The sequence below is a fragment of the Mesoplodon bidens genome, assembly GCF_964165515.1.
Source record: "Mesoplodon bidens genome assembly, chromosome: 14".
Classification (NCBI taxonomy): domain Eukaryota; kingdom Metazoa; phylum Chordata; class Mammalia; order Artiodactyla; family Ziphiidae; genus Mesoplodon; species Mesoplodon bidens.
Window position 1 is genome coordinate 54,812,787 of NC_138170.1, and position 23,216 is coordinate 54,836,002.

Genomic DNA, 23,216 nt, shown 5'->3' on the forward strand with positions numbered 1-23,216 from the left:
GGTGCTTTAACATTTCTACAGCAAATGCTCTAAAGAATTATTTTTAACTTAGGAGACTATTGAAAATAAAGCAAAACTGAAGCATTTTTTTAAAATGTAGATTTCTTTATGCCAATCAAAATTTGTTTTCTTTGAATACAATTACCAGAAATTTAAAAAGCAGAACAAATCAATCTGTGAAATAAAGGAAATACATGTTTTACGAAGGCAGAAGAGGAAGTTATGCATAAAACCATCATAAAGTCTTTCAGGCATGTAAAAAAGTATAGATTATAGTATATCGAGTGCCTGTGTACCTACCACCCATCTTAAGAAATAAAACATTTCCCCATTGAAATCACTTCCTTTTCCACAGATATAGCCACTTTCCTGACTTTGGTGTTATTATTTTATGCATTTAAAAAAACTTTTAGGGACTTCCCTGGCAGTCCAGTGCTTAAGACTCTGTGCTCACAATGCAAGGGGTGTGGGTTTGATCCCTGATCAGGGAACTAAGATCCTGCATCCCTCAGAGTGCAGCCAAAACAAACAAAAACACACTTTAAAAAAAATTAATTTATTTTTTGGCTGCTTTGGGTCTTCATTGCTGCGCGGGAGTTTTCTCTAGTTGCAGCGAGCGGGGGCTGTTCTTCATTGTGGTGTGAAGGCTTCTCATTGCAGTGGCTTCCCTTGTTGCAGAGCATGGGCTATAGGGGCACGGGCTTCAGCAGTTGTGGCACGCGGGCTCAGTAGTTGGCTTGAGGGCTCTAGAGCACAGGCTCCGTAGTTGTGGCACACGGGCTTAGTTGCTCCGCGGCATGTGGGATCTTCCCGGGCCAGGGCTTGAACCCGTGTCCCCTGCATTGACAGGTGGATTCTTAACCACTGCACCACCAGGGAGGCCCACACTTTTTTTTTTTAAGGAAGCGCATTTTAATCATTGCTCATAATTGGAATTAACATAAACATGACAATTCTGAGTACAGCTATAAAAAAGTTCCTTAAGATAGTATGGATTCCCTGAAGAGAGATTTCTAATTGAGAAACCTGTCAGTAATCCAGGAAAGGAGGCACGTACGGAATCTTCTGCCCCACAGTCTTCCAGGCTCATCCTGGAGCAAGGCGGGGCCCAGGGGAGGAGTCCAGACGGGCATAATGAGCCCTCCACTGGGATGACCCAGGCCCCAGGCCAGGGCATGGGTTGAAGGGGCGATGTGGGCCAGGCAGAAGGCCGCGATTCTTCTCTTTGCTGAGTTCCACAGGGCATCAAGCCTCTACAGGGTTTCCGCAGCTTCAGGGTGTGGGGTGGGGAGTGGCCTGGGCACTTGGAGGCGATCTGGCCGCGTGTCTTTTGGCCTCCGCTGCTGCTGCCATCTCCTGGCTATTCAGACCCTATTGTGCCCTGTGGTGTTTGGCTTTGGCCTTTTCTTGACGGGACTGTCGCTCCATCCTGGATTAGCCACTGGCTCCTGGACGTGTGTGTCTCACCAGCGTTTTTGGCTGCTCTCCACCTGGGGACCGTCTGCATGTCCAGTGCAGGCGTGACGTGGCAGCCCACATGCACAGTAGTGCGCATCCCGCAGAACTGGGGGCTTTGGCAGGAGGGGCGGCTCAGCACAGGGAAGTTATCCAGAGCCCAGGCCCAGGCCTGTTCTCAGTTCAGGCCCAGTGGCATGTGGGGCCCTGGATGTGCCCTCCTCCAAGACAGCTCTTCCAAGGTGTAGTATGCGTGGGCTTCCATGGCTTCAGCCTCCTCACCAGGCAGGGACGCCTAGCGGGTCTAAGCAAAGGGGCAAATCAAAAACACTTTTAATATATGCTTGTACATACATATGTATTTACACATAAAATATAGCATTGTTTTGCATTTTTAAAACTGTTTTTAGGGACTTTCCTGGTGGTGCAGTGGTTAAGAATCCGCCTGCCAATGCAGGGGACATGGGTTCAAGCCCTGGTCCAGGAAGATCCCACATGCTGCGGAGCAACTAAACCTGTGTGCCACAACTACTGAGCCTGTGCTCTAGAGCCCGCGAGCCACAACTACTGAGCCCACGTGCCACAACTACTGAAGCCCACGCGCCTAGAGCCCGTGCTCCGCAACAAGAGAAGCCATTGCAATGAGAAGCCCACGCACTGCAACGAAGAGTAGTCCCTGCTCGCTTCAACTAGAGAAAGCCCGCATGCAACAACGAAGACCCAACACAGTCCAAAAAAAGTAATAATAAATGAATAAATAAATTAATTAATTAAAAAAGAAAAGAATTGGGGGAGGAAAGGACTTGCGATTAGCAGATGTAAGCTATTTTATATAGGATGGATAAACAACAAGGTCCTACGGTATAGCACAGGGAATTATATTCAATATCCTGTGATAAACCATAATGGAAAAGAATATTTTAAAAAAGAATGTCAAAAAATAAAAACATAAAAAGAGAAAGTAGGCAAAAAAAGAAAAGATATTGGTTTTTATAAGATGATCGTGTCTGAGGAGGATGGTCTCTTGATACCATTTCTTTTTTAAAAAGTTCTTTTACTAATGCATTTCCAATGAAATATAAAAAAGGAGTAGAACCCATCGGGTAGTTGTATATGGATTGAAAACAGATCAATTCTTGCAGTGAGTTGATCTTCTTGCATCATTATTTAGATGGATTAGTGTCTCTTTGGAGTGGAGGTGAAGGTGCTGGGGGAGATTATTGTACCTGCAGGATGAAGGACGCCCACCTGGAGTGGAGAACGCTGGTGGCCTGGATGGGCAGGTGTTGATGGGTCTGGGTTTCTGTTGTTCTCATCTCTGGGAAGTTTTTTAGTAGTGAGAACCAGAACCACAGCTTTTGGGTCTCTCCACTTGTTATGTGTATGTTCACCTAGAACATGGTGGTTTACTGAAAACTCATTCCTCAGCATCTGGTGAAGAAAAGCTGCCCTGGTGTCCCTGACTTGGAGAGCATCTGGTAGAGATACACACAGAAATGTGGATGGTTTCTTCAGAGTCAGCCCAGAGCCAAGTCCTCGATTACAGGGTAATGAACACAAACACTGAAGCATGGTGTTGATGAAATGCTTTTCATAATTTGGCTCTGGAAAGATGATTTCTGTCTTTTCATCTGTTAGGAAAATCAAGAGACTGGTTCAGAGCGGCCATCTCTTGTAATAAGATTTTGCTGGGTGGTTTTCTTTTCTACGCTTGCCTCGAGGCATCTGCCTGGTTCCCTGTGACCCACATATCTCTCCAAGGTCCAGGATGGTGGTGAAGGTCTGCTGAGTCTTGGGCCGTTTGCTCATATCCTTGCAGCTGCAGCTCTTTGTGCCCTTCACAGCCAGCCAGTGGCAGGGTCTTGTTGAAGTCTTCTGCCATCTATCCCCCATTTCATTTCATTGCATTATTTCGTTTCATTTCATTCCCGTCATCTGCCAGTTTGGGCCTTCCATTTCTCTTGCCTGTGTCACAGCCTCCTGCCTGTTCGCACCCTCCAGTCAGCCCATAAACATCTGCCCGATGTATATTCCCACAGTACACTTGGCCTCTTCCCAGCTCACAGGCCTGGCAATATGCCCAGCACACAGTAACCTCTTAAGAAATGCTTATTCCATGAATGAATCCACCTGTTGCCAAAACTTTAAGGGGTTCCCTTTGCCTTTAAAGCTATAACTTGACTTTGAAAAATCTATCAGCTTTGCCATAAGGCTTCAGTGTTGCCATAAGGCTTCCAGCCATAAATCCTACAATCACGCCTCTCTCCACTGCACATCTCACTTGGCAGCCCAGTGAGGATCCCTATTCTCTGCGTACTACACATTCAGTTGTGAGAATTAAATGAATTAATACGTATAAATTTACAGAAAAATTCTTGGTACTTGAGTAAGTACCTAATGTATGTTTTTGTTTATTTTCATTACTGATCTAGAGTACAAGATAAAAATATATAAGTGGTATGGATTTTTTCTTTCTGTAATGTAATTAAAATACATAAGAAAAAAATCAAGTTTTTTTTTGTTTGTTTGATTCCTGCCTTTTTCCCCCATTGAACTTGTGGAGAAAACTTTTATAAGGACATGAAAGAGACTGTAGAGAATTTGGTGGATGGTGATGTAGTTTGTTGGAGATTTTTATTACACCATGTATCATCACACTGTATAGGCCTGCTGGAAATGCCTCATATGTTCAAGCCTGAAAGCTTGGGGTAGGAAGGGTGCAACTTTTCTTTTTGTGCTACTCCTGGGGGTGTGCTGGTTGATTCAAGCCACTGACAACTTCATCATGGTGATTGCTCTTCTAGTTGGGCATGATTTTCACTTTTTCTTTAAAATTTTTCTTAATTGGAAAAATAATATGTGCACATGGTAAATCATTTAACAGCACAAAAGGTAATAAAGTAGAAAGTGAGTTTCCATCCTGCGTCAGGCTCCCTCCCTAGAGTCAGCAACTGGTATTAACATTTTCTTAAGTATCCTTCCAGTACACGCACACACACACACACACACACAATTAGAGCATAATATATGTACTGTTCTGCACCTGTACATCTTGAAGACTGTTTCACATCAAAGCTCAGGAATGCACCTTAACTCTTTCTCGTGGCTACGTGGCATAAGGTAGAGTCATAAAATTTCCAATGTCAATTTCATATGGTTCAACTTAATAACTTTGGGAAATACATTTATATAATCAATCTCCTCTGGATAGATGTTTATATATTTTTTTACCCTTGGGTATTACAAACAGTGGATCTCATTGTACATATTCTTATGTAAATATGCAAGTGTGTTTGTAGGATAAATTCCTAGAGTAGGTGGCTGGGTTTCATGTGCAGTATAAAGCTTGATAGGTTCTGCCAATTGCTGTTTTAAGTGGTTTTACCAGTTTATGCTGCAGCCAGCAGTGTGTGAGAATATAGGCAGAATTCTTGGGAGAAGAGAGAATGAAAGGATGGAGCTTTCATTCTTGCCTTCTCTTTGCACTCAGGAAAACACTGACGTGATCTCCTTTTGAGTGTGAAGGGAAGACTACAAGCCCAGAGATGGTTTGTAATAATGATAATTATAGACACGATTTACTGAGCACTTACTATTATTTCATATTAATTCATTTAATTCTTAAGACAATCTGAGAGATAGGTCATACTGCTATTCTCATCATTTAACCCTTGAGGAAAATTCAGGAAGAGAGATTAAATAGCTTATCCATGGTTTCACAGCAAGTTACAAGTGGAGAAGGGCTTCTTGCTTCAGGAGCCTCCTATCTTCTCCCCTTCGTTAGGCAGTTTCATGTACGTATTTTTATTTTGGGTAAAAAATACATAACATAAAATTTACCATCTTGCAAATCTGAAACTGTGTTAAGAACCAGCAGTATGAAAAATGCTACTCTAACCCATAAACCATGGAGACTAAGAGATTGACATATTTAATATTAACAATTAACATTGTCAGACTTCCGGGGAAGATGGCGGAAGAGTAAGACGCGGAGATCACCTTCCTCCCCACAGATACACCAGAAATACAGCTACACGTGGAACAACTCCTACAGAACACCTACTGTACGCTGGCAGAATACCTCAGACCCCCCAAAAGGCAAGAAACTCCCCACGTACCTGGGTAGGGCAAAGCGGAGAGATTCCCGCACAGAGGATCGGTGCCAACCGGCACTCACCAGCCCGAGAGGCTTGTCTGCTCGCCCGCCGGGGCGGGCGGCACTGGGAGCTGAGGCTCGGGCTTCAGTCGGAGTGCAGGGAGAGGACTGGGGTTGGCGGCATGAACACAGCCTGAAGGGGCTAATGCGCTACAGCTAGCCGGGAGGGAATCCGGGAAAAAGTTTGGACCTGCCGAAGAGGCAAGAGACCTTTTCTTCCCTCTTTGTTTCCTGGTGCGCGAGGAGAGGGGATTAAGAGTGCTGCTTGGAGGAGCTCCAGAGATGGGCGCGAGCCGCGGCTGAAAGCGCGGACCCCAGAGATGGGCGTGGGACGCTGGGGCTGCTGCTGCCGCCGTGAGGCCTGTGTGCAAGCGCAGGTCACTGTCCACGCCCCGCTTCCGGGGAGCCTGTGCAGCCCGTCACTGCCGGGGTCCCGGGATCCAGGGACGGCTTCCCTGGGAGAATGCACGGCGCAACTTGGGCTGGTGCAACGTCACTCCAGCCTCTGCCACTGCAGGCTCCACCGGCACTACATGCCCCTCCCTGCCCCCCGGCCTGAGTGAGCCAGAGTCCCTGAAGCGGCTGCTCCTTTAACCCTGTCCTGTCTGAGCGAAGAACAGACGCCCTCCGGCGACCTACACGGAGAGGTGGGGCCAAATCCAAAGCTGAGACCCGGGAGCTGTGAGAACAAAGAAAAGAAAGGGAAATCTCTCCCAGCAGCCTCAGAAGCAGCGGATTAAAGCTCCACAATCAACTTGATGTACCCTGCATCTGTGGAATACATGAATAGACAGCGAATCATCCCAAATTGAGGAGCCAGGAGTCAGTGCTGTGCCTCTGAGGTGGGAGAGCCAACTTCAGGACACTGGACCACAAGAGACCTCCCAGCTCCACATAATATCAAACGGCGAAAATCTTCCAGAGATCTCCATCTCAACACCAGCACCTAGCTTCACTCAACGACCAGCAAGCTACAGTGCTGGACACCCTATGCCAAACAACTAGCAAGACAGGAACACAACGCCACCCATTAGCAGAGAGGCTGCCTAAAATCATAAAAAGTCCACAGACACCCCAAAATACACCACCAGATGTGGACCTGTCCACCAGAAAGACAAGATCCAGCCTCATCCACCAGAACACAGGCACTAGTCCCCTCCACCAGGAAGCCTACACAACCCACTGAACCAACCTTAGCCACTGGGGACAGACACCAAAAACAACGGGAACTATGAACCTGCAGCCTGCAAAAAGGAGACCCCAAACACAGTAAGATAAGCAAAATGAGAAGACAGAAAAACACACAGCAGGAGAAGGAGCAAGATAAAAACCCACCAGACCTAACAAATGAAGAGGTACTAGGCAGTCTACCTGAAAAAGAATTAAGAATAATGATAGTAAAGATGATCCAAGATTCTATTTCCAAGATCCAAAATCTTGGAAATAGAATAGACAAAATGCAAGAAACAGTTAACAAGGACCTAGAAGAACTAAAGATGAATCAAGCATCGATTAAAAACACAATAAATGAAATGAAAAATACTCTAGATGGGATCAATAGCAGAATAACTGAGGCAGAAGAACGGATAAGTGAGGTGGAAGATAAAATAGTGGAAATAACTGATGCAGAGCAAAATAAAGAAAAGAGAATGAAACGAACAGAGGACAGTCTCAGAGACCTCTGGGACAACGTTAAACGCACCGACATTCGAATTATAGGGGTTCCAGAAGAAGAAGAGAAAAAGAAAGGGACTGAGAAAATATTTAAAGAGATTATAGTTGAAAACTTCCCTAATATGGGAAAGGAAATAGTTAATCAAGTCCAGGAGGCACAGAGAGTCCCATACAGAATAATTCCAAGGAGAAATACACCAAGACACATATTAATCAAACTGTCAAAAATTAAACACAAAGAAATCATATTAAAAGCAGCAAGGGAAAAACGACAAATAACACACAAGGGAATCCCCATCAGGTTAATAGCTGATCTCTCAGCAGAAACTCTACAAGCCAGAAGGGAGTGGCAGGACATAATTAAAGTGATGAAGGAGAAAAACCTGCAACCAAGATTACTCTACCCAGCAAGGATCTCATTCAGATTTGATGGAGAAATTAAAACCTTTACAGACAAGCAAAAGCTGAGAGAGTTCAGCACCACTAAACCAGCTTTACAACAAATGCTAAGAAACTTCTCTAGGCAAGAAACACAACAGAAGGAAAAGACCTACAATAACGAACCCAAAACAATTAAAGAAATGGGAATAGGAACATGCATATCAATAATTACCTTAAATGTAAATGGACTAAATGCTCCCACCAAAAGACACAGATTGGCTGAATGGATACAAAAACAAGACCCATATATATGCTGCCTACAAGAGACCCACTTCAGACCTAGAGACACATATAGATTGAAAGTAAGGGGATGGAAAAAGATATTCCATGCAAATGGAAATCAAAAGAAAGCTGGAGTAGCAATTCTTATATCAGACAAAATAGACTTTAAAATAAAGACTACTAGAAGAGACAAAGAAGGACACTACATAATGATAAAGGGATCGATCCAAGAAGAAGATATAACAATTGTAAATATTTATGCACCCAACATAGGAGCACCTCAATACATAAGGCAAATACTAACAGCCATAAAAGGGGAAATAGACAGTAACACACTCATAGTAGGGGACCTTAACACCCCACTTTTACCAATGGACAGATCATCCAAAATGAAAATAAATAAGGAAACACAAGCTTTAAATGATACATTAAACAAGATGGACTTAATTGATATTTATAGGACATTCCATCCAAAGACAACAGAATACACATTTTTCTCAAGTGCTCATGGAACATTCTCCAGGATAGATCATATCTTGGGTCACAAATCAAGCCCTGGTAAATTTAAGAAAATTGAAATTGTATCAAGTATCTTTTCCGACCACAATGCTATGAGACTAGACATCAATTACAGGAAAAGATCTGTAAAAAATACAAACACATGGAGGCTAAACAATACACTACTCAATAACGAAGTGATCACTGAAGAAATCAAAGAGGAAATTAAAAGATACCTAGAAACAAATGACAATGGAGACACGACGACCCAAAACCTATGGGACGCAGCAAAAGCAATTCTAAGGGTGAAGTTTATAGCAATACAATCCCACCTTAAGAAACAGGAAACGTCTCGAGTAAACAACCTGACCCTGCACCTAAAGCAATTAGAGAAAGAAGAACAAAAAACCCCCAAAGTTAGCAGAAGGAAAGAAATCATAAAGATCAGATCAGAAATAAATGAAAAAGAAATGAAGGAAATGATAGCAAAGATCAATAAAAGTAAAATCTGGTTCTTTGAGAAGATAAACAAAATTGATAAACCATTAGCCAGACTCATCAAGAAAAAAAGGGAGAAGACTCAAATCAATAGAATTAGAAATGAAAGGGCCTCCCTGGTGGCGCAGTGGTTGAGAGTCCGCCTGCCGATGCAGGGGATACGGGTTCGTGCCCCGGTCTGGGAGGATCCCATATGCCGCGGAGCGGCTGGGCCCGTGAGCCATGGCCGCTGGGCCTGCGCGTCCGGAGCCTGTGCTCCGCAACGGGAGAGGCCACAACAGTGAGAGGCCCGCATACCGCAAAAAGAAAAAAAAAAAAAAAAAAAAAAAAGAAATGAAAAAGGAGAAGTAACAACTGACACTGCAGAAATACAAAAGATCATGAGAGATTACTACAAGAAACTCTATGCCAATAAAATGGACAACCTGGAAGAAATGGACAAATTCTTAGAAATGCACAACCTGCCGAGAATGAATCAGGAAGAAATAGAAAATATGAATAGACCAATCACAAGCACTGAAATTGAAACTGTGACTAAAAATCTTCCGACAAACAAAAGCCCAGGACCAGATGGCTTCACAGGTGAATTCTTTCAAACATTTAGAGAAGAGCTAACACCTATCCTTCTCAAACTCTTCCAAAATATAGCAGAGGGAGGAGCACTCCCAAACTCATTCTACGAGGCCACCATCACCTTGATACCAAAACCAGGCAAGGATGTCACAAAGAAAGAAAACTACAGGCCAATATCACTGATGAACATAGATGCAAAAATCCTCAACAAAATACTAGCAAACAGAATCCAACAGCACATTAAAAGGATCATACACCATGATCAAGTGGGGTTTATTCCAGGAATGCAAGGATTCTTCAGTATACGCAAATCAATCAATGTGATACACCATATTAACCAATTGAAGGAGAAAAACCATATGATCATCTCAATAGATGCAGAGAAAGCTTTCGACAATATTCAACACCCATTTATGATAAAAACCCTGCAGAAAGTAGGCATAGAGGGAACTTTGCTCAACATAATAAAGGCCATATATGACAAACCCACAGCCAACATCGTCCTCAATGGTGAAAAACTGAAACTAAGATCAGGAACAAGACAAGGCTGCCCACTCTCACCACTCTTATTCAACTTAGTTTTGGAAGTTTTAGCCACAGCAATCAGAGAAGAAAAGGAAATAAAAGGAATCCAAATCGGAAAAGAAGAAGTAAAGCTGTCACTGTTTGCAGATGACATGATACTATACATAGAGAATCCTAAAGATGCTACCAGAAAACTACTAGAGCTAATCAATGAATTTGGTAAAGTAGCAGGATACAAAATTAATGCACAGAAATCTCTGGCATTCCTGTACACTAATGATGAAAAATCTGAAAGTGAAATCAAGAAAACACTCCCATTTACCATTGCAACAAAAAGAATAAAATATCTAGGAATAAACCTACCTAAGGAGACAAAAGACCTGTATGCAGAAAATTATAAGACACTGATGAAAGAAATTAAAGATGATACAAATAGATGGAGAGATATACCATGCTCCTGGATTGGAATAATCAATATTGTGAAAATGACTACTACTGAAAGCAATCTACAGATTCAATGCAATCCCTATCAAACTACCACTGGCATTTTTCACAGAACTAGAACAAAAAATTTCAAAATTTGTTTGGAAAAACAAAAGACCCCGAATAGCCAAAGCAATCTTGAGAACGAAAAACAGAGCTGGAGGAATCAGGCTCCCTGACTTCAGACTATACTACAAAGCTACAGTAATCAAGACAGTGTGGTACTGGCACAAAAACAGAAAGATAGATCAATGGAACAGGATAGAAAGCCCAGAGATAAACCCACGCACATATGGTCAACTTATCTTTGATAAAGGAGGCAGGAATGTACAGTGGAGAAAGGACAGCCTCTTCAATAAGTGGTGCTGGGAAAACTGGACAGGGACATGTAAAAGTTTGAGATTAGATCATTCCCTAGCACCATACACAAAAATAAGCTCAAAATGGATTAAAGATCTAAATGTAAGGCCAGAAACTATCAAACTCTTAGAGGAAAACATAGGCAGAAAACTCTATGACGTAAATCACAGCAAGATCCTTTTGGACCCACCTCCTAGAGAAATGGAAATAAAAACAAAGATAAACAAATGGGACCTAATGAAACTTCAAAGCTTTGCACAGCAAAGGAAACCATAAACAAGACCAAAAGACAACCCTCAGAATGGGAGAAAATATTTGCAAATGAAGCAACTGACAAAGGATTAATCTCCAAGATTTATAAACAGCTCATGCAGCTCAATAGCAAAAAAACAAACAACCCAATCCAAAAATGGGCAGAAGACTTAAATAGGCATTTCTCCAAAGAAGATATACAGACTGCCAACAAACACATGAAAGAATGGTCAATATCATTAATCATCAGAGAAATGCAAATCAAAACTACAATGAGATATCATCTCACACCAGTCAGAACGGCCATCATCAAGAAATCTAGAAACAATAAATGCTGGAGAGGGTGTGGAGAAAAGGGAACACTCTTGCACTGCTGGTGGGAATGTGAATTGGTACAGCCGCTATGGAGAACAGTATGGAGGTTCCTTAAAAAACTACAAATAGAACTACCATATGACCCAGCAATCCCACTACCGGGCATATACCTTGAGAAAACCATAATTCAAAAAGAGACATGTACCAAAATGTTCATTGCAGCTCTATTCACAATAGCCCGGAGATGGAAACAACCTAAGTGTCCATCATCGGATGAATGGATAAAGAAGATGTGGCACATATATACAATGGAATATTACTCAGCCATAAAAAGAAACGAAACTGAGCTATTTGTAATGAGGTGGATAGACCTAGAGTCTGTCATACAGAGTGAAGTAACTCAGAAAGAGAAAGACAAATACCATATGCTAACACATATATATGGAATTTAAGAAAAAAAAATGTCATGAAGAACTTAGGGGTAAAACAGGAATAAAGACACAGACCTACTTGAGAATGGACTTGAGGATATGGGGAGGGGGAAGGGTAAGCTGTGACAAAGCGAAAGAGAGGCATGGACATATATACAGTACCAAACGTAAGGTAGATAACTAGTGGGAAGCAGTTGCATAGCACAGGGAGATCAGCTCGGTGCTTTGTGACCACCTGGAGGGGTGGGATAGGGAGGGAGACGCAAGAGGGAATGGATGGGGGAACAGATGTGTATGTATGACTGATTCACTTTGTTATAAAGCAGAAACTAAGTTAAAAAAAATTAACATTGTCATAAAAATCATTAGCATTTGCAGATGTTCCTTAGTGCTTCAAAGCCCAGTAGATCCGTATTTTATTACCTGTGCAACTGCAATTTCTTAGTTGTGTGATCTTGGAAAAGATGTTTGACTTTTTAACCTCAGTTTTGTAATCTGTAATATGGAGATATTAGGGGAAATACCCGTTAAACAACAACTTCTCTTTTTCCTCTTCCCTCAGCCCCTGGTAACCACCATTGTATTTTCTGTTTCTCTGAATTTTGACTACTTTAGATACCTCCTAAAGGTAGAATCATACAGTGTTTGTCTTTGTGTGTGTGTGTGACTGGGTATCTTTCACTTAGTATAAGGTCCTGAAGGTTCATCCATTTATTAGCATGTGACAGGATTTTCTTCCTTTGTAAAGCTGAATAATATTCCATTGTAAGACTGTGACACATTCTATTTATGGAGTCATTCATTAATGATCATTTGGGTTGCTTCCACCTGTTGGCTATTGTGAATAGTGCTGCTATGAACACAGGTGTGTAAATATCTCTTTAACACCCTGCTTTTAGTTCTTTTGGATATATAACCAGAAGTGGGATTGCTGGATGATATGGAAGTTCTGTTTTTAATTTTTTGAGGAACCTCCATACTGTTTTCCACAGCTGCTGCACTATTTTACAATCCTACCAACAGTACACAGAGATTTTAATTTCACCACATCCTCATCAATACTTGTTTTCTGGTTTTTGTTTCTAATAGTAGGTATCCTGATGTGTGTGAGGTGATACCTTCTGATTGGTTTTGACTTGCATTTCTCAGACGATTAGTGATGTTGAGCATCTTTTCAAATGCTAGCCGGCCATTTGTATGCCATCTTTGAGAAGTGTCTATGCAAGTCCTGGGTTATTTGATTTTTTTGTTGTTGAGTTGTAGGGGTTCGATATGTATTCTGGATATTAATCCCTTATCAGATATATGATTTGCAAATATTTTCCCCTATTCTGTAACTTGCCTTTTCACTCTGTTGATTGTGTCTTTTGGGGCACAAAAACTTTTAAGTTCGATGTAGTCCTATTTGTCTATTTTTGTTTTTGTTGTTTGTTCTTTTGGTGTCATAGCCAAGAAATCGTGGCCAAGTCCAATGTCATGAAGCTTTTCTCCTATATTTTCTTCTAGGAATTTTTTAAAAACTTGTTTTAGGTCTTACATGTAGGCACTTAATCCATGTTGAATTAACCTTTGTACTTGGTGTAAGGTAAGGGTCCAACTGAACTCAGCACAATTGTTTGAAAAATAAATTTTTATTTATTTATTTATTTTTGGCTGCACTGGGTCTTGGTTGCTGCACGAGGGCTTTCTCTAGTTGTGGCGAGCGGGGTCCACCCCTCGCCGCGGTGCGCGGGCTTCCCATTGTGGTGCCTTCTCTTGTTGCGGAGCACGGGCCATGGCACGTGGGCTCAGCAGTTGTGGCTCGCGGTCTCTAGAGAGCAGGCTCAGTAGTTGTGGCACACGGGCTTAGTTGCTTCACGGCATGTGGGATCTTCCTGGACCAGGGCTTGAACCCATGTCCCCTGCATTGGCAGGTGGATTCTTTTTTGGGGGGCTGCGTTGGTTCTTTGTTTCTGCGCACGGGGTTTTCTGTAGTTGCAGCGAGTGGGGGCTACTCTTCGTTGTGGTGCGTGGGCTTCTCATTGGGTGGCTTCCCTTGTTGCAGAGCATGAGCTCTAGGCGCACGGGCTTCAGTAGTTGTGGCTCGCAGGCTCTAGAGCGCAGGCTCAGTAGTTGTGGCGCACAAGCTTAGTTGCTCTACGACATGTGGGATCTTCCCAGACCAGGGATCGAACCCGTGTCCCCTGCATTGGCAGGCAGATTCTTAACCACTGTGCCACCAAGGAAGTCCCCTCAGCACCATTTTTTGATGACAGGCTTCAGTTATCCCTTAAAGCTCCCAGAAGAGCCATTCCAGTACTTCAGGTTCTATCAAAGTTACTACATTGTACTGGACAAAAAGCTGTTGAGCACTTGTTGTATGTCTGATGGGAAGTAAGGGCAGGAGATACAAAGATGAATAAGGCAGGGAACTCTCAGGTGATGTGAATGCTCTATATCTTGATAGGAGTTTCGGTTATAGAGGTTACGCATTTGTCCAACCTCAGTGAGTGTGCACAGGTTTGTGCATTCCATTGCATGTAAAGTTCAAATCAAAAGAAACAAATGAAACAAATATTGAACTCTGGTTAATAATATGCACTCTGAATTTTTTAGATGGAAGTGCACCGATATCTGGATTTATTTTAAAATGCGTCCAAGAAAAAAAGGTTAACAGATGGATATAGGGGTGAATAGGTGATAAGCAAGTATATTTAAAATATTAATTAATTTGTTCCATGTTTGAAATTTTTCACAATAAAATGTTGAGGGAAAAAGATGAGAAGTTAGCACCCAGAGGGAGACTGATCTTCACCTCATACAACATAGTTAATGGCTTTTTATGTCCTGTCCTAGTCTTTTTTGCAAGCAGGAGGGGATGGTTAGCACTAAAATCATTTGTTCTCCTGTGGAGCCTGTTTGTAAACCTCTGAGTCGTTGCCAGAAGTGCCTTCTGTCATGACAGATCAGTTACAGGGGAATTAGAATGACTGATGATTGCCAGCAATTTTTGAGGTCCTCCAGTGCCTACAGAAGGGAATACATTTTACATCGTAACTTAGTACACAATTATATGTAGCTGAAACAAAAGTTTTATGAAACTATACTTTGATGCACACTAATATTTCTTTTTAATTTCCCCAAAAAATACCTCCATCAATTTTGATCCATTAATGGGCTAAGAATCAGCAGTGTGAAAAATGCTGCTCTAATACATCAACCATGGAGACCAAGAGATTGACATATATAATTTAATATTAACAATGAACATTGTCATAAAAATCATTAGCATTTTCAGATGTTCCTTAGTGCTTCAAAGCCCAATAGATCTGGGTTTCATTAGCTGTGCCACTGCAGTTTCTTAGTCATGTGATCTTAGAAGAGATGTTTAACTTTTCAGCCTCAGTTTTGTCATCTGTAAAATGGAGATATTAGGGGAAGTACACACTCCATAAAGTTCTTGAAAAAGGTTAAATGAGATGATGTCTACAAAGTGCTTAACACAGTGCCCAACTGAAAGGCCTCTGTGTGTGTGTGTGTGTGTGTGCATATATATATATATATATATATATATATATATATATATATATATGTTTAGCTGTGAATTCATGAGATTCTATATGTTTGGGCCTCAAAAGAAATCAGAATGGGCTTCAAAGGATTCTGGTATCCTTCAGTATCTTCTTCCGTTCTTTTTTTCAGTTTGCTTTTTATAGAAGTAGCCCTCGGAGTGCCCAGTCATTTGCTATAGTGCTCAGTAAAACACAGCACTCAAGTTTTCCAGCAGTTGCTGGAGGTGGCACTGGCGAGAGTGCCATTTGGAAGCATGGGAGCTTTGGCAGCTCAGTGGTGTTTGTTGTTGGAGAATGCCTTGGCATAATCCTGGGTGAAAGAGGGATGCCTGGGGTTTCTCACTTATTCATCTCTTTAGCGTGGAATTCTGGATAAATTGTGTCTGACTTGGGGGGTGGGCAGGAGGAGCCCCGTGGGCCTCATTACAGACGCGTTTACCTCTTTGACATTCCCTTACTGAGAGATTATTTAGTGTCATTTGGATTTCCTCCTTTTTAATCTGAACAATTTGGCTGCTGGTGGAAGTAATTAGCTGAAAATGTTCTGGTGTTTTTGGCACAATTAAAATTTTTACTCTTCTTGGGCTTCCCTGGTGGCTCAGTGGCTGAGAATCCACCTGCCAATGCAGGGGACGTGGGTTCGGTCTCTGGTCCAGGAAGATCCCACATGCCGCGGAGCAGCCAAGCCCGTGCACCACAGCTACTGAGCCTGCACTCTAGAGTCCGCGAGCCACAACTACTGAGCCCGCCTCACGACTACTGAAGCGCAGCCAAAAATAAATAAATAAATTTATTTAAAAAAAATTTTGGCTGTGTTGGGTCTTCGTTGCTGCACGCAGGCTTTCTCTAGTTGCAGAGAGCGGGGGCTACTCTTCGTTGCGGTGCGCGGGCTGTAGGCGCACGGGCTTCAGTAGTCGTGGCGTGGGCTCAGTAGTTATGGTGCATGGGCTTTGTTGCTCCACGGCACGTGAGATCTTCCCGGACCAGGACTCGGACCCGCGTCCCCTGCATTGGCAGGCGGATTCTCAATCACTGTGCCACCAGGGAAGCCTCTACTCTTCTTAATTGAATAGGATCTTAGGATTTTATTGATGGGAGAGCTCTTAGAAGATCAGAGTGAGAAGAGCAGCAGGGCTCCCAGCATCAGGTCTAGTGCTCTTGCTCATGTCTGGCTAGAGAAGAGACGGTACTTTAGCTAGAGAACTGGTAAAAACCACAGCCGATCAAAGAACACTGTTACTGTGACTGCTTTGTGCTCTTGCAATCCTTTTTGAGTGTGTATCATATTACTTACTGAATTTACCAGTTTATTACTTAGGATAGCAACCAACTTGGAAATTCTGGTGGCTTAACACAACAAGGATTTATTGGTTGCCCACATACCATGTCCAATCAGAGTCAGGATGGGGAATGTCTGTCTTTCTTTGAACATATACTCAGTGACTTGAGCTGGTAGGAACCCCACCATCTTGGAGCCACTTAGGACACATGCCTTTCAGGTTGCCATGGCAGGGAAGAGAATTCACACCTACTCTTCCATGCCTCTACCCAGAACTGTAGTCATTTTGCTCACAGCTCATAGATCAGAACTGGTCATGTGACCTTGCCTAACTGAAAGGGGCTAGAAATATGGGGGAACATATGGAGTATTTGGTGAGCATTACCAGGGAGAAGGGATGCCTTCTCCCTGTTAATGTTTTATTATGGTAATGTGTTTATTAAAACTGAATATTGAAAAAATGCAGCCTCCTATCTTCTAGATCTACCAAGTTTCATTACCCTCCCAGTTTTCTAAGCCTCTGGTTCATAGAGGTCATTATGGCAGCAGCTTTTACTGATAGCCTGGTGGGGATAGAGAAGCTGCTGCCAACCACAGAGTAATGGGGTCTCTGTGCAGAGCAGCAGGTAATACAGTAGAGAAAGAAATAGGGGCAGCTGTGACTTCATCTGCTGACCTTCCTCACTGGGCGGTAGGTTGGATTACTTTCACTGTGGGCTTTATCTTCCTGCTTAGTTTGTGTGTAGGCTGAAGAATAATCCCTCCCTCTCAACCAAAGATATCAGGTCCTAATCCTTGGGAACCAGTGGCTATTACCTTACATATCAAATGGGATGTTGCAGATATGATTAAATTAAGAATCTTGAGATGGGGGATTGTCCTGGATTATCCCAGGGGCTCTGAATGCTATCATGTGTATCCTTACAAGGTGGAAGCAGAGGGAGATTTGACACGGTGAGCACAGAGGCAGAGATAGGAGTGATGTGGCCCCAAGCCAAGGAATGCCAACCAGGAGCTGGAAGAGGCAAGGAATGGATTCTCCCCTAGAGCCTCTGAAGGGAGTGGGCCCTACTAACACTTGATTTTGGCCCAGTGATAATGATTTTGCACTTCTGACCTCTGGGTATGTGAAAAAAATAAATTTCTGTTGTCTTAAGCCGCCAAGTTTGTGGTAATTTTTTACAGCAGCCACAGGAAATTAATATACTCAAGTTACCACTTTCTTGTTGGTCAGTGGTTCTTGCCCTTCTGACCAGTGAGGAATTGGGACTGGAGTGAATACTGGGGAACCAAGTGACTGGGGAATAGGGTGAGGGTGAGAATTTTCTTTCTCTACTCTTTTTTTTACCTTTGAAATTTAAACCATGTGAATGTACTACCTATTCAAGACATAAATAAAATTAATCTCTATGGCCCCAGGAACCTCCATAGTAGGGGAACATGGTTAATTTTATTTATTCATTTCCCTGAGAAACATCCAGTGCAATCTGTGTTCTGTGCCATGCACTTTGGGTACTTCTTTTCAAAATGTTGCCCCACAGACCTTACCATCCCACCTGCTACATTTTCTTCTCTCTCCATCATATTTCTCATGTTTGGGTCTAGGTCAATAGTAAGACAGAATTATGTGGAGAAAAACGAATGATGGTATAAGGACTGTAACTTTAAATTTGAATTTTAAAGTGTAATTTAATTATAATTTTTTAAATGCCATGTTTAAAACATTTTATTACAGTCATATTTGTACTGTACTGTACAGACATGTACTGTAGTGCATTTTCTTTTCTAAAGCTACTGCATGAAATAACTGAAATAAAAATATTTACAAATAAAAAATGTAATTTAATTAAAAATTACCTTAGCATTACCTCTCACTCTGGGTCAGGGCTTCCTAACCACTGTGCTGAGATTTAATTCCTCAGCCTTGGGGAGTGTGGGGCGAGGCTGGTGGCTTCCACTTCAGGAATGCTACCCCTTGACGCCAGTAGGCTATGTAGGTAATATTCTTTTCAATGTGTGCAGTGACGTGGAAGGGTTGGTAAATACCACTCTAGATTAAATGTGGCCCTATATTTTATTTATTTATTTATTTATGGCTGCGTTGGGTCTTCATTGCTGCGCACGGTCTTTCTCTAGTTGCGGCGCGTGGGGGCACGGGCTCTAGGCTCTCGGGCTTCAGTAGTTGTGGCACGCGGGCTCAGTAGTTGTGGCTCACAGGCTTAGTTGCTCCACGGCACGTGGGATCTTCCCGGACCAGGGCTCAAACCTGTGTCTCCTGCATTGGCAGGCGGATTCTTAACCACTGCACCACCAGAGAAGTCCATGGCCCTATATTTTAAAGATACATGTTGAATAAAAATAGCTATGGAAAACAAACAAACAAACTTGTTGGGTCTTAGTGATTGTTTTGCTCCATTGCAGTATTCCTCAGCCTTTTTCCCACTGTAACGCTTGTAATGAGGATGGTCATGACCTGGTGCTCTCCTGGTGAGGGCACTGGCATTCCTGCAAAGCCCAAAAGGCAGGCTCAGATTCAGTGTCTCCCACACAAGCCTGTAGGAAAAAAAAAATACAGTGACATTTTCGTAGATGATCTTGAGTTCACTCTTATTTACCAAGAAGTAAATCATTGAAAACTTGGGTGTGTCCACTGTCTGTAGGAACCAAGTCCTCCTGACCTACCTAATAACTTACATCACAGTAGAGAACCACTGTCCTCATGGAATAACATTTCATAGTGTGGCGAGCTGAGTATAAGTTAATTTCAAGCCACCAAGTAAGAGATAGATTTTTTTTTAAGTATCAGTGACAAAAAGCAAACATGTTTTTTTCAATGCTATTACATGCCATATATAAATAAGAACTTTATCAAGTTCAGTTTTCATTTGTTGATGTATTTGTTGTTCTCTTGCATCCCAGTGGGTCTGATGATGTTGGTAATGCTGTCTGTTCTTTTATGTTTTCTGGAAAGGTAACTAAATGTGTATGTCAGTGTAGTACTCTCTGAAGAAATCTAAGAGCTATTAAAATGCTTAAAAATAAAATGATCAATTCTTCTTTTGTTCTCTTGACAGGATAATTGAAGCTATCTGCATAGGTTGGTTCACTGCAGAATGCATTGTGAGGTTCATCGTCTCCAAAAACAAGTGTGAGTTTGTCAAGAGACCCCTGAACATCATTGATTTACTGGCAATCACGCCGTATTACATCTCCGTGTTAATGACAGTATTTACGGGCGAGAATTCTCAACTCCAGAGGGCTGGAGTCACCTTGAGGGTGCTTAGAATGATGAGGATTTTTTGGGTGATTAAGCTTGCCCGTCACTTCATTGGTCTTCAGACACTCGGTTTGACTCTCAAACGATGTTACCGAGAGATGGTTATGTTGCTTGTCTTCATTTGTGTTGCCATGGCAATCTTTAGTGCACTTTCTCAGCTTCTTGAACATGGGTTGGACCTGGAAACATCCAACAAGGACTTCGCCAGCATTCCTGCTGCCTGCTGGTGGGTGATTATCTCTATGACTACAGTTGGCTATGGAGATATGTATCCTATCACAATGCCTGGAAGAATTCTTGGAGGAGTTTGTGTTGTCAGTGGAATCGTTTTATTGGCATTACCTATCACTTTTATCTACCATAGCTTCGTGCAGTGTTATCATGAGCTCAAGTTTAGATCAGCTAGATATAGTAGGAGCCTCTCCGCTGAGTTCCTAAATTAATGCATTGCAAATCAAATCTTGCATACACTTCATTTGATCGAGTTGACGCTACTTCATATTCATGCATTTCTCGTTGGGTGAGCACTGCAGTGGTCCTGTCATCACCTTGGTAGAGTAAAAATTGTCCTTCCCAGCTGAAGGGGTAAAGCAGTTTACTTATTATGGAGTAAATATGATTGAGACTGCAAAGGAGAAGGAATGACTCCTAGAGTAAATTTTAGGATTCTGTTTTATTTAGACTTGTACCTTCCTTGCCTTGAACAATTACACCTTTTGTGTTTGTTTTAAAGTATATTATTTGAACATTTTAAAACCGAAAGCTACTCTTTTCCAAATGTTTTTCCGTCTTGTGAATGCAGAGGAAGCTTGGAAGTTACAGTGTTTTTTGTTGGAGAGTAACATTTTCATTTCTAAATGTTTTATAATCTCTCATATCAATGTCAGAAGTACCCTGGAAACATATGTCAGATGCAGGAAGTGTTTAACAACTACTTAAAAAATTTGGCCAGATTTTAAACTGTATAGTGGAGCTAGTAGATACAAGCAAGAATAGTATTTGAAAAACTTCTCCAGCATATTTCTCAATTATCTGATTTATGTTTGTTCCTATTTTTCACCTTATCATACAGCTTCATGGAAGATTGAGTATGTTCCTACTTTTCCATTTTGGATTTCTTTTTTCTCTGTCCTGATATGACTAAAAAGAGTATTTGTATTGTTTAGCATTTTATTGGAGTTCATTTTATTGGAATTCATTGCTGTTACTAGGTGATAATTATCCTAAGATTTGGATGTCCAAACAAGATTTCCAACATTAAAATGATAATGGAAATAGTTTGATATTACAACCCATACTTATCTTCTTCTGCTCTTAACTTTTTTTGCCAAACACCATGGGTTTAATAAGACTTAAGATGAAAGGATATTTATGTAGCCGTTTTATACCAAAGTCGTACTTAGATGTTGTCACTAGATTATCATAAAAAAGAAATTATTTCCTTACTCTTGGTTGCTGTGTAGCCAAGCCAATTTTAAGTCAGCTAAAAACAATGAATACATAATTATCTGAGCTGATCTTCACCATTGTCAATTATAGCTATGCCAAAACTTCTTGTAACAATATTGAATAATATGCCATACTAATCTGGCTAGGTTACTAGGACTAGATAATGTGAAACTGATGATTGTTTACTGCTGAATTTTAGCAATCTGAATTAGGATTTTGCTTTGTTAACCAGTTGCCGTAAAGCCGTCAGTATAGAAACACAAAAAATGAAAGTCATAGATTCATGACTAATTTCATGTTATACACTGTAATTTAGTGGGGGTGGGAGGGGGAGCAGAAGCGTTGGAAAGGGGACCTGGATATATTTATCAGAGAAAGGGTTACCAGAAGTGTTCATTAAAGGAATATTAGCCATCATCTAGTTCCAGCCTCAAGCAGTATGGGTAGAAAACCAGGGCAAGAGAGGATATGATCGTGAAGGAGGTGGGGCTAAAACCTAGATCTCTAGGAACCTAGCCCGGCAGCTTATTCTTAACACACCTCTGGGTTTCAAGAAAAGCCTTGAGAAACCACACTCTTGGCTGTTGTCACTGCTGAGGTAATAATAGTGAAACCATTCCTTTTCCCTAATTTCCTTTCCTGAATTTAAGTGATATTTTGGCCATTAAGACTCTCGCTCCATCTTGCCTACTATTGCACACTGGTATGTTACTTATTACATACTCAAAATAAGCTCTGTTATTTATTGTATATTTATTGTATTTTAATATATTTGAAATAGATAACATGGATTTATTTTTTCTTACCTATTTTGATTAAGGCTTTGTGATTTATGCAAATAATAGGCAGGTGATAGCACCCCTACATTACTAACAAGAATAAGACAGCCAGCAATTTTTCTGGCACTGAGAACTCTTCATGAGAATATATGTCTTATCTCCCCAAGTAAAGTATAACTATCTTGAGGGCTGGAATCCTCTCTCTCCCACACACCTTCATGTCCCCACAGCATATGTGATAGACATAGACTTGGGCACAAACTGTTGACTGATTTGGGAAGAGAAACTGCTTTTTGAAGAGACAAGGAGAACTGTATACCTGTATGGGTATGTATAGAGTCACACATGTAAATTCACAAGCAGACTTTGAGGCTGCCCTTAAGTAGCTAGTAAGAAATCGCTTGTTGGTGATGCCAAAGTTTTCATAGGACCAGTTCTCATAAAGGAGCATGTTAGATAAATGCTAATGGCAGTTCAGCCACCCGTGTAGTAAGGATGATGATGAGACCTGATAGAATAGTTCATTCATGAGTGAAAAAAAAATATATCATGGATGTTGTAGTTTTTTAGGAACAGAGGCATTTTCTTATAGCTTTCCCTGAATGTTACTGCCTTAAAAAATAATAATTGAGTAGCACTTCTTTCATAGTTGTACTTTTAGAAATTTCTCATAACTCAGTCTTCATGGCAGAAATGCTTTCATTAGGACCTATATTAGTCTCAGTAAGTCAGGTATCTTAAATTAGAATGCCCAAGGAGGAAAGAGGAATCCCGAATGTTTGTTTTCATTGTACCGCACGTGAGCTTATTAGACTTGATCTTGTAATGTATGACTTGTTTTGTATCCACTTAAGTGGGATTTTTCAGAATTAAAGATCCAAAATTAGGAATCATATTTGAAAGTAAATATACTCTAACAATTCAAGGTCTTCTTTATCTTTTATTTATTTATTTTATTTATTTATTTTTGGCTGCATTGGGCCTTCGTTGCTGCGTGC

At 41.5% G+C, this 23,216-nt stretch overlaps 1 protein-coding gene across 2 annotated transcripts in view; it reads left to right on the top strand.

Annotated features, from left to right (window-relative positions):
• KCNG3 (potassium voltage-gated channel modifier subfamily G member 3) overlaps nucleotides 1-20,433 on the top strand; it is a gene marked incomplete at both ends in the record, with an annotated part of 29,334 nt that extends 8,901 nt beyond the window's left edge. For both annotated transcript variants that reach the window (XM_081254605.1, XM_081254606.1), the window contains one exon: nucleotides 19,788-20,433. In XM_081254605.1, the coding sequence (XP_081110731.1) occupies nucleotides 19,788-20,433 (646 nt within the window). The remainder of the gene's footprint in view (nucleotides 1-19,787) is intronic.
• Between the last annotated feature and the right edge of the window lie 2,783 nt (nucleotides 20,434-23,216).